Below are 10645 nucleotides of genomic sequence, written 5' to 3'. Positions count from 1 at the left end.
TGTTTAGGATGACGTAAGGAGGAGGTAGAGGAATTTAGCAAATGCGATTTGACGCTTTAAAATTTTAAGTTTAAATTAAAGTTGTGGATCATAAGGCAAGGGAATCATATTAATTTATCTACACATATCGACAAGTGTTTAGCTAAAAATATAATGTATTTTGTATAGGAGTAATTGATATAATTGAAGTATTAATGAGAAATTGTATATTTTCTTTCGTTTCGTTTCAGATTTAACATTTATACATCTTTTCAGTTGATGTAACATCTTCCGTCTTTCTTTGATATAAAAAAAGATTTTACTTATGCTATCTTGAGACCAGCAATAGAATTCTCCAGAAGCTAAATTAGAAATTAAATTGTTAGCATATTTGTATTGATTATATAGATGTGAAAGAAATGGTATAGAAATAAGATTTACCTTGAGATCCCAAACTACCAATTGACCATCTAAACCGCTCGTACTAAATTCATTATCTGATACTTTGCGCACACAGTTGATAGTATTTTGATGTATACTGTCTAAGGCATTATCGTTCGTGTCGGTTCTCGCTTGGCGATCTAACGATTGAAATTTACGCATAGCGGACAGACCAGCAGCCTCCTTTTTCTGTGTGTTGTCTAATTTTGATACAAAATATAGTTGACCATTATCGTCTATAGAATACAGCATAGGCATACAACTATGACCCTAAAGCAATTATTTAGTTCGTGAGTTATATATTTATAATGAAAATTATCGCAGTTGAAAATATAAATAAATACCACAGCAATAATGGAATTGGACCCCATCCAAACACAACATAAAAATGGCAAATGCTCTGTATACAATCGTATAACAGCATTTCCTTTAGTAGCATCTGCAATGCAAATTGATGAATTGTGTGCTACCCAACAAATTTTATTGCCACAAGGACTAAATGCAACAGAGTGTATCCAACCTCCTAAGTATAAATAGAAAGGAAATGATTAATAAATATGACGATAAGATTTATATTAGCATTGTAATAAAAAGAACACTTCTCTACCTCCATTGGGAGTATTCTGGAATTCGGCAAGTAATGTTCCTAAAGTATTACTGTGACCCCATGGACCATTACCAGGTGCATCTTCCATGTCACTAATAAATGCACTAAATACACGAACTTTATAATCAGTGGATCCAGCAACCAAAACTTTATTATCTGGGTGCCAATCGACTGTAGTTACAGTGGACCTTAATGGGCGTTTTATATGCTTACACTGCCACCAATTGTTTTCAGAAACAAAATAACAAACAGCTATTACTCTACCTCCAGATCCAACAGCAAATTTATTTTCTACAGAGAAGGAAGCAAGCAATTTTTCAGCTTACATTTATTCAAACCCAAATCAACCACACTTCAGCTGGCTCATACCTAATGGTGACCACTTTACACATGTTGCTGCACGATTTATTCTTAAAAGTACCCATGCAGGATTCCACTTTCCATCCCCTTCCTGTGTCCAAACGTATGCATTCTTATCTGCGGAGCATGTTACTATTCGATTGGTATTTGGTGCCCAATCAATACCCATAACATGCATATCATGTTCCTGTAGATTCTGTAACAATTTCCAACCACTCGACGTGCGTTTGTAAACTTGGATCTCATTGTTATTTGGACAAATGGCCACTTCTGTAAAAAATATATTAACTCTGATCATTGATTGGCAAAGGTACTGTACGCGTCAAACAAATGTCAAACCTTTTTTGTCTTTATTCCAAGCATGACAGCTGATAGCATCAACACCTAAGTTATGAACTTCTGTCATTTTGTATTATATTTTTTACCTGAGGAATTCAATAAATTTTACATACGATATCTATGAATCACCACACATAACCACATAAAACGGGTGCGGTCACGTATGTATTAATGTTATGACGGCCCTCCTATACTCGCCACCAGAGGGATGCACATCAAACACACAAATCTCGAAAGTCTCCACTCTACTTCAGTCTTCACCTTACTCTTCTCTCTTTACTTTACTAATCATAGTTATTCTAAATTCCAACATCTAACCGGTCTAATAAACGGCCTTGTTCAGAAGTCTTTTACTCTTTGACTAACGGACGAGATTACTTATGCTTACTAAGAGGCTTCAAACGAAACACGCTTTTCTTTCTTTTTTCTTTTCCTTTCCTTTCCTTCCTCCTTCCTTCCTAACATAGTAGAGATTGTATACTTGGGTTAACTTCATGTACTAACATGATGATATGATACATAGATATGTTCGTGCAGGGATTCGTGTTACGATGCGTTCATACGTCTCACGGTTCAATTCGTAAACACAGAAAGACAAGGAAGGAACTCAAGTACGATTAGTTTAGCTTTGCGAAAACACAAACATACGTGTAGTAATATCATCATGCTCATATATGAAGCTAACTCAAATATAAAAAGTAGTAAAAGTACCTTCATGAATATCTCGGAAACTAACGCCAAGCAGCGGTTATATAGCGGTATATATAGGAAAAAGTTGCTCAGAATCATTTTATTGACGACATATTTGAGAATAAAATTATATAATTATAATTTATTATACGTAATCATTAGTTCAGTTTAATTTACCTATGAACACAATCAACTTTCTATATAATATTAGTGTTTCATATATTGGTAGTTCTGAATTCGATTGTGGATATGTAATTGGTCTTTGTCCAGTTTATATAAAAGAATATATTTATGTATGTATATTGATATAGAACATTACAGTGTATTTTTACGAAAACATTTTGTTTATATGATATATGTATATGTAATGAATAAAGTCTTTTAAAAAGATACTATAAGCTCGATCGATTCAGATATCGATAAATACATTGCGGGAATCCCATCATCACATGTTTAGTAGTCTCAATATTTTGTAGTTTGTAAAACAAAGAAGTCTTCTAGTTGGTGATCCCTTGTTTTAAGAGAAGTATCATTAACTATCCACATTTCGATTTTTGTAAGTTGTTGTAACAATAATTATTATATTATTACATATTTGAATAAAGTAAAAAGTATAACTATCTAGAAGAGAAAATTTCTTCTCTAATAAAAGTTTGTTTGTTTGTATATATATATTTTATAATTTTTATTGTTTAGTATTTTGTAAGTATTAAAAGATTGCTGATGTTAAAAAGTCATCTTTACTTTATAAGACAGAAAGATTTAGAACAAAGATTATTTAAAAGTTGAAACAAACTTTTAAAAATATCCTCATTATATATATGTTTTAGAAGTATTCAAATCTAAAGTTAGTAAAGTTAAAGTATGGATGTAGATGAATGGATATTGTTCAATTCAAGTATATTTTCAAGCCAGTTTGATTTAGATAATAATTATATGAATAGTAACTTAGAAGAAACAGTTCCTGAAAGTTATATGTATCCATTATTTTCAATATTAACTAATGTGGAATTACATATGGATACATGTAAAACTGATAACAATCATAACACATGTGCTATGCCCAATAGAGAAAGTTTGGAGAGTAATAATAATGGCTCAAATAATAACTTGAATTTTATTCACAAGTCTCAAAAGCAGACAGATATAATTTCATTATCTCAAAGTGGTATATATAAAACAAAATCTATAGAATCTTTGAGCAATACATCATTAAGTGACTCTAACGATTACCAGATTACAAAAATAAAAGAGAAAGCTCATCAAATATGTGCACTTCTGCCAATATATGAATATGATCATGTGTTTGGCATTTTATATAAAAATCGTTATGCAGAGAATTATATAGAGCTTAGTTTGTGGGATTTATTACCAACGAAAAGGCCAGCAATAAAAATTTCTTGTAATATGAAATTCGTAGATGACAATTTTGTCAAATGCAAACAGACATCTTGTCACAATAGTTTATCGACACAGCAAAAACATGTTCATGGGAGAAAAAGAACTAGTTCTATGAAACAAACAAGTGACCTATTAAGCATGCAATATTCATCGAATAATTCAAATACCAAAAGTAAGGAGAATGTTATACAAACAAGGTATAAAGGGAATAATAGCAAGAATTATGGACAAATATTACATAATTATATGCAATATTTGAGTAGTAAGGAAAACATTAAGAAACAGAAATTATCTGCCATATATAAACAGAAACAATTAAAAAATCCAACAAAAATGTTAGAAATATCAAATGTTGATTTAAGTAATATAAGTCCTTACAGAATAAATTTTGGAGATTCATCATTTACTAATAAAAGAAATGTTATTAAGACAATAATTTCACCTAAAAATACATCGCCTAATATATCACCACGTTCCAAAAGCACATTGTATGATACTGCAACAAGTGATGTACCAGTTGTAGTAACAAAATCACAAGATTCACTTGAAAACATAGAAGTGAAATCATCAACTTCTTCTGGAATTTATTCTATACAAAATACCAAACATGTGTTTGGAGGTACTAGAAAAAAAGATATCAAGTTTTTGAAGAAAACTAGTGAGAGCAAAGAAGATATTGATATAAAAAATACTAGGATACCCCTAAAAATGCAACTGGATAAAAGATTAGAATTTATATTTCCTGATTTAGATAAGAATTACATTAAGAAACTATGTGGAAGATATTCAAATACAGATCTTAGTTTAGATAAACAGTTTGAGGAGTTAATTAATATCATAGTAGAAGATAGACAAGTATGTCCTGTTGAAATAAATAGCAAAATAAATCAGGAAAAAGATTATGATATAGATGAAAAACATAATTATTTAAAAGGAATTTTTCCTAATGCAGACCCTGCATATTTAAAAAAAGTTATAGTACAAACAGCTAATGATCCTGCTAAATTAGACCAGTTCATAGAAGATCAATGTAAATGTCCTACTTATCTAACAGTAGATGAAAAAATAAGACGAATGCGTATTACAGAACAGCAAATGCTATACATTCACGAATTTGATGTGAAACAGTTTTTAGAAATGTATCCATCTCCACATACATATTTTGAAAATTCAAAAAGAAAGCATGAATACAATCCTGACGCACTTGAATTTTTGAAATATCATTTTAATAAATTTGAGGTATGTATGTTAAAATATAATATGTCACTCGCGATATATAAAGCATTATTTGAAATTTATAGGTGGAAACTTTAATGAATGTGTATAAACAGCATAATTATCACTTGACTATAACTGCAAACGCTTTAGAGAATATGAAACCAGATAAAAAAACAAACTATACAACCATGTGGGAAAAAACTCTATCAGATGATATTCCTTTATTGCATGAATGTGCATTTATAAAATATAAAAACCGTATTACAGAATATCAAAAAGAATTAAAAAAAAGAGAAGATGAAGAATTTGAGGAGTTACGAGTAAGTTATTATATTATAATACACACTAAAAAAATGTTATACACTGGAAAGAAAATAATATCATTTTCTTATTCGTTTACTAGAAAAGAAACGAACTTTTAATATGTCAGTGCTGTTATGTTGAATGTATACCATCTAAATGTTCAACATGTGATGATGGCCACATATTTTGTAACTTGTGCATTGTACGTGGAACTCAAACACAAATTGCACGGGGAAATGGGCATGTTCCATGTTTTGTAGATTGTGATGGAGAATTTAGACTTTCAACTCTTCAGAAAGTATTAACACCGATGCAATTTAGTACATTTGTTCGTAAGAAGCAAGAAAGAGAAGTAATGTCTGCTGGAATCCTAGGTTTAGTTTCATGTCCGTTTTGTCAATTTGCATCTATACCTCCCTTAAAAGATAATGTTTTTAAATGTCTTAATCCCGAATGTATGAAAGAATCGTGTAGGTAAGTTCGATTTAAAAAGATACAATAATTATACTCACCGAATTTATGTTATGAGAAAATTCTTCATTTCTACCATTACTATGTACTGTTATATTTTGAAATAGATTATGTAAAGAGGTAAATCATATACCACTTAAATGCTATGAAGAAAAGACCGAGAAAGCACGTTTGTTTTTGGAAGAGAAAATGACAGAAGCACTTGTACATAAATGTCACAGATGTAGCCGTCCATATTTTAAGGAGAATGGATGCAATAAAATCACTTGTGTCTGTGGCTGTATGATGTGTTATCTTTGTGATGAGGAAATTACTGGATATGAGCATTTTAACAAGTATGCATCACATAGATGTTGTTTAATTTAGAACCTATTAATTAATAGAAATATTTGATTACCAGAGGTATATGCCCATTAACGACTGACGATTATTCGTTAAATGCTGCAGCAGTTCAAGCAGTTGCTAAGAAAACTATGAAATACATAGAAGAAAAGGATCCGAATATAAAGATAAATGCTGATATTGTTTTCCCAAATACACAATACAATTACAGTGATGCTAATAATCAATTAATACAGGTAAGATGTTAGTTTAATGATGTACAATTAAAATGTAGCTTTATTGATATTAAATACTTCTTATTTACTTTATAGAAACGAGTAGACAATATAACAAGATTTAATTAAGCGATATGTAAGGTATATATAAGGTTTCTCTTCTGAAAAGGATTAGTTTTGTGTAGCTACATTATAATTTCTTTTCATGTGTTAAATATTTGTAAAACTTGAAAGAATGATATAAGTACATTTAAGTTCTATTATACAAAAGTTGTATTCTGATATTTGATTGAAACTGAAAATTTTTGTTAACAGTTGTTGAAATTTTATTTGGAATTGTTTAATATTTGAAAATTTTGCATTTTTATACATTAATGGCTGTTGATAATGGAAGAGGTAGAGGTAATATACAAACGAGATAGAAATACAACAAATCATCAGATGCATCTATTTTTATTTCGAATATTATTAATGTGTACATGTCCAATGTATCATAAAACTTAATAAATACATTACTTTTTAAACTTAATGATAATATTGCTTTCCTTTTTACTTTTTTTACTTTTTAGTATTTAGAGGCCCATTCGAATGTCAATAATTCCTTCTCCATAGTTATGAGGAGATTCACTGGTTTGAGGTTGTGAAGTAGTAGTAAGTATTGGCATAGTTGTTCTGGGATTCCCCTTAACATTTCCATTACTATTAAGATGTTCATTGTTAGAATTTACGTTATCAGAATATTTCTTATTGGCACTTGTACAACCAAGATTTTCATTACTTATTGGCTGTATTCCATCAAATTCAGTAATGATCTGCAAATGATTATTTGAAAATTAAAATATTTACTTTAATATAAAGATTTAACTTATCACTAATGAAATTACATATCATTTAACTTATTCATATATGAAATGTATATGTATAACATTTTCTAAGAACTTATCATTGATGTTATACTAAGTAACTTACGATTTCGCCTGTTAACGGACTATGACAAATCCTCACAGCAGTGCAAGATTCTGAGGCCTTATTCTGTTGGTTAACTTTGTGTGGAAAGAGTTTTTCTAATTGTTTATGGAATGGTGACTGGTCTGATGGGACTTGCATGTATGCTGGTGTTGTAAGTGAGTGTCCTGGTGTAGGAAATAAATGTTCTGGTATAGGAAAAGAATGTCCTGGTGGTTCAAATTGATGCTCCGGTAATGGAAACCAGCGTTTCGGGTGGAAAAATCTATTCAAGGGCCTTCCATGATTTTCCCGGAAAACACTAGCATCGGCCACTGTCAATAGGAGACATACAGCGAGAATTTGCTTCATCTCCTAAATAATAGAAATTAATATTAATATACGGTAACGTGCAGTAAAATAAAGCAAGGATATGATACACTCGTTGCGATACGCAATGCTACAATAAACTCGAAACGATACCGAAGTTACTGAGAGAAGGGAAAAATACTCATTATAACTATACATTCATGCATTGTGCAAAAACATTGTTGGATAAACAAAAAAAAAATACTATTGGTTAAACTGTGATTCATAATCAAGATGATTAACCAATTACATATTCTTGGCTGATTTTAATCAGATTTTTTCTAAAAAGTCTCATCAGTATTACTGTATTTATACGTAGGTTTCATGTAAATTTTTACCATGATGTGACTTCGAAATTCATTCTATATCTCTAATTACGAGGAAATCACTGTTATTCTTAGTATGGAGTAACATTATTTTAAATAATTTCTCTCAAGTTCTTTCCAAGTGATAGTGGCTAATATACATACATAACTATTTCATTTCCTTTGATACCATGGAGTAAAAGTACATTTTTTCTACATTTTTTTAGTTTTCTAAGCTAATCAAGACAAGCTAATTGAAGGAGTTCAGGGACAAAAATATAGAAATGATTAACGACCACGGGTGCTATGTCGTAACTCACCGTTGAAGAAGTGCAAAGGACAATTTACGTTCACCGAATTTACCGGTCATAGAGAGATAGATAGATAGATAGATAGAGAGAGAGAGAGAGAGAGAGAGAGAGAGAGAGAGAGAGAGAGAGAGAGAAAGAGAGAGAGAGAGAGAGAGAGAGCAGACGATCCGGAACCGTTTAAACGTTGGCGAGGCCTTTTGGAGTATATATATATTTTTATGTATACGTACTTCTGGGGCTACTTTCGACGATTGGAGTCTTGAGATTAGCAAATACCATTAATCGCATAAGTCGCAAGCAATGTGTTTTTAAACGTGGATCACCGTGAATTTATGGTAATTTATGCCGAATTGTGATCATCGTGACAAAGGTCAATGTAAGTCAGCAGCTTTTGCGATTTGATCATTTGTGTTACGATCTAATGCATTGACGTAGGGGCTGTCGATGTGAATTGTAATCTTAAGGCGTAGCAGAGTCATAAAGTCAATTAATCAGAATGTTACAAATGGATTGTTAGAAAAGCAACTTAAAGTTTTAAGCAAACGTAGTTTCATTGAAACACGATCATCTTTCATAAATGCAAAATTCATGTTTCTAAAAATGTTCATCACATTAATATTTTGTTCATTCTCGTTATAGTCAATAATGAGGTTTTGGAGAATGGACATTTAATGTGCATCATCCTAATATGTGCGTAATTATAAATTGTAAAGTAATTACAAGATGAAAATATTTCGCTATTCAAACGTTATATATATATTATTATATTAGTATAGCATATATATTATTATTTATGGCGTAACAATATCCTTCAAAAGTAAAATACGTTGAGATTCGAAAACCATGTTCTTTGGGTATGTTTTAGATACCCTCTCTAGGAAGAGATTTCTTGGCTCTCTGCACCTTTTACGTGCATTAAGAAATAATTCAGAGATAGCCAGCTTCACGTTATGATATACGATATTTTGTACGTCTAAATTACTTTTATTCAGAAACGGTAAGGTTAGAGCTTTTTTTTATAAAATGATTCTCCTAGCCATTTTACACAACATATTAGTTTTCCAATAACTGTTTTTCCCTAATTGATCAAAAAGTCATTTTCGCAGTGAATATTTGTGATGATGAATATCTCTATTTCTGTAAGGTTAGACTCTAGATTGACTCGTGTATAGATAATATACTAAATAACGTATCATTAAAATTTTAAGAAAATCAATTTATGCTACAGATACCTTAACACGAAAATAATTATCACTTCAACGATGAAAATATTAGACAAGGAATATTGTGACGAAGGTGAAAATTTCGAATAACTCAAATGAAGGAAAATATGAGGAAGTTGGATTATTATCGGGATTTTGGCATATATAGGTTGGTAACTGGTGGTACAAGCGGAAAGGGGGTGATTCTACGCGAAAAAAGAAGTCGGAAATATAGAATAAAAATTTTTTTTTTAATTTTTCTTTTTTTAATTTTTCCATCGAGACAACGATCTACAGTGAGATCCGTTATAACGTACCGCACGCGTACCGAGCGAAAATTCAAAGTCGATTTTCTCGAAAACAAAGCCTCAAACGAAAAATTTTTATTCTATATTTTCGACTTCTTTTTTCGCGTAGAGTCACCTTCTTTCCGCTTGTACCACCAGTTACCAACCACCCTGTATATATATAAAGACTTACACCGATTCTAAACGCATCATGTCCTATTCACGTACACCATGCAGCTACTAAGCGTATTTATTCTTTTCTTAAGTTCCAACTACTTTGTGAAACGTATTCTTCTCTTTGTCTGTCAGAAATATACATTTTTATAATTATCATTCTCCATATAAAATATTTATTTATATATTGTATAATTATAATTATTTCATTTTTCATATTGTCATAAGTCGGTTTTCAGCCGCGTAAAATCATAAATCTTTATAATTACTATTTCAAAGAGAATTCGTCAGTTTTTAAAATTATTTCTCTGAGAAAAAAAGCAAAATGCCAAACCAAATAACCAAATAACTTTGCAATAGCATAGAATAATTCTGTTTCAAATTTCTTTAGGTTTACCTTACAATGGTGTCGTCGAGAATGTATTCCTTGGGACGACCCAACGACTTCATCACTAATGAGAAGCAGCGATAAAATATTAAGCAACGTATTGGGTTTGGGAATGGCTAAATTCGAATTCAACAAAAGCGTTAAACTCGCAGTTTTAAAATTATTAGCCGCTGAAATTGACGTTTTAACGAACAATGTTCAAAGCAGTAACGTTTTTGATTTAATGAATTCGCCTGTCTTCAAACTCCTCATGAATATATTGGGACCATTATCATCGAAGAATAGTGATAGAATTCCT

General features: G+C 30.8%; 3 protein-coding genes and 2 long non-coding RNA genes across 11 annotated transcripts; 2 read left to right on the top strand and 3 right to left on the bottom strand.

Annotated features, from left to right (window-relative positions):
• Positions 1-137: 137 nt before the first annotated feature.
• Positions 138-2363, bottom strand: Arpc1 (Actin-related protein 2/3 complex, subunit 1A). Of its 2 annotated transcripts, none has more exons than XM_069111698.1 (6): positions 1727-2363; positions 1397-1677; positions 1028-1318; positions 765-943; positions 421-690; positions 138-341 (listed from the first exon to the last, which is right to left on the bottom strand). In XM_069111698.1, exons 2-6 carry the CDS (start codon positions 1563-1565, stop codon positions 303-305), a joined length of 948 nt encoding a protein of 315 aa, XP_068967799.1. In that variant the 5' UTR covers positions 1566-1677; positions 1727-2363; the 3' UTR covers positions 138-302. The 2 variants fall into 2 exon arrangements, with proteins under 2 accessions (XP_068967799.1, XP_068967789.1); XM_069111688.1 differs by having other exon boundaries at positions 1397-1657; positions 1727-2361.
• Positions 2364-2699: 336 nt separating this feature from the next.
• Positions 2700-6895, top strand: LOC138179090 (uncharacterized). 2 transcript variants are annotated; one of them, XM_069111530.1, is made up of 7 exons: positions 2703-2972; positions 3247-5056; positions 5119-5355; positions 5439-5812; positions 5917-6144; positions 6210-6387; positions 6463-6895. In XM_069111530.1, the coding sequence occupies exons 2-7, from the start codon at positions 3281-3283 to the stop codon at positions 6493-6495; spliced, it is 2826 nt and encodes a 941-aa protein (XP_068967631.1). In that variant the 5' UTR covers positions 2703-2972; positions 3247-3280; the 3' UTR covers positions 6496-6895. The 2 variants fall into 2 exon arrangements, with proteins under 2 accessions (XP_068967639.1, XP_068967631.1); XM_069111538.1 differs by lacking the exon at positions 6463-6895 and having other exon boundaries at positions 2700-2972; positions 6193-6320.
• Positions 6804-8648, bottom strand: LOC138179201 (uncharacterized). Of its 4 annotated transcripts, none has more exons than XM_069111769.1 (4): positions 8448-8561; positions 8306-8351; positions 7336-7683; positions 6804-7178 (listed from the first exon to the last, which is right to left on the bottom strand). In XM_069111769.1, the coding sequence occupies exons 3-4, from the start codon at positions 7681-7683 to the stop codon at positions 6939-6941; spliced, it is 588 nt and encodes a 195-aa protein (XP_068967870.1). In that variant the 5' UTR covers positions 8306-8351; positions 8448-8561; the 3' UTR covers positions 6804-6938. The 4 variants fall into 4 exon arrangements, with proteins under 4 accessions (XP_068967870.1, XP_068967855.1, XP_068967860.1 ...); XM_069111754.1 differs by having other exon boundaries at positions 7336-7686; positions 8448-8560; XM_069111759.1 differs by lacking the exon at positions 8306-8351 and having other exon boundaries at positions 7336-7686; positions 8527-8648.
• On the top strand, positions 8534-9651 carry LOC138179247 (uncharacterized). 2 transcript variants are annotated; one of them, XR_011172983.1, is made up of 3 exons: positions 8534-8672; positions 9162-9298; positions 9525-9651. It is a non-coding gene; the product is annotated as an uncharacterized LOC138179247 (long non-coding RNA). The 2 variants fall into 2 exon arrangements; XR_011172982.1 differs by lacking the exon at positions 8534-8672 and adding an exon at positions 8745-8986.
• LOC138179258 (uncharacterized) lies at positions 9526-10125 on the bottom strand. The gene is made up of 2 exons (XR_011172988.1): positions 9975-10125; positions 9526-9675 (listed from the first exon to the last, which is right to left on the bottom strand). It is a non-coding gene; the product is annotated as an uncharacterized LOC138179258 (long non-coding RNA).
• Between the last annotated feature and the right edge of the window lie 520 nt (positions 10126-10645).

The sequence above is a fragment of the Bombus flavifrons genome, chromosome 1, assembly GCF_040668555.2.
Source record: "Bombus flavifrons isolate JBK064 chromosome 1, iyBomFlav1_principal, whole genome shotgun sequence".
Classification (NCBI taxonomy): Eukaryota; Metazoa; Arthropoda; class Insecta; order Hymenoptera; family Apidae; genus Bombus; species Bombus flavifrons.
This window is presented reverse-complemented; position numbering and strand designations above follow the sequence as displayed.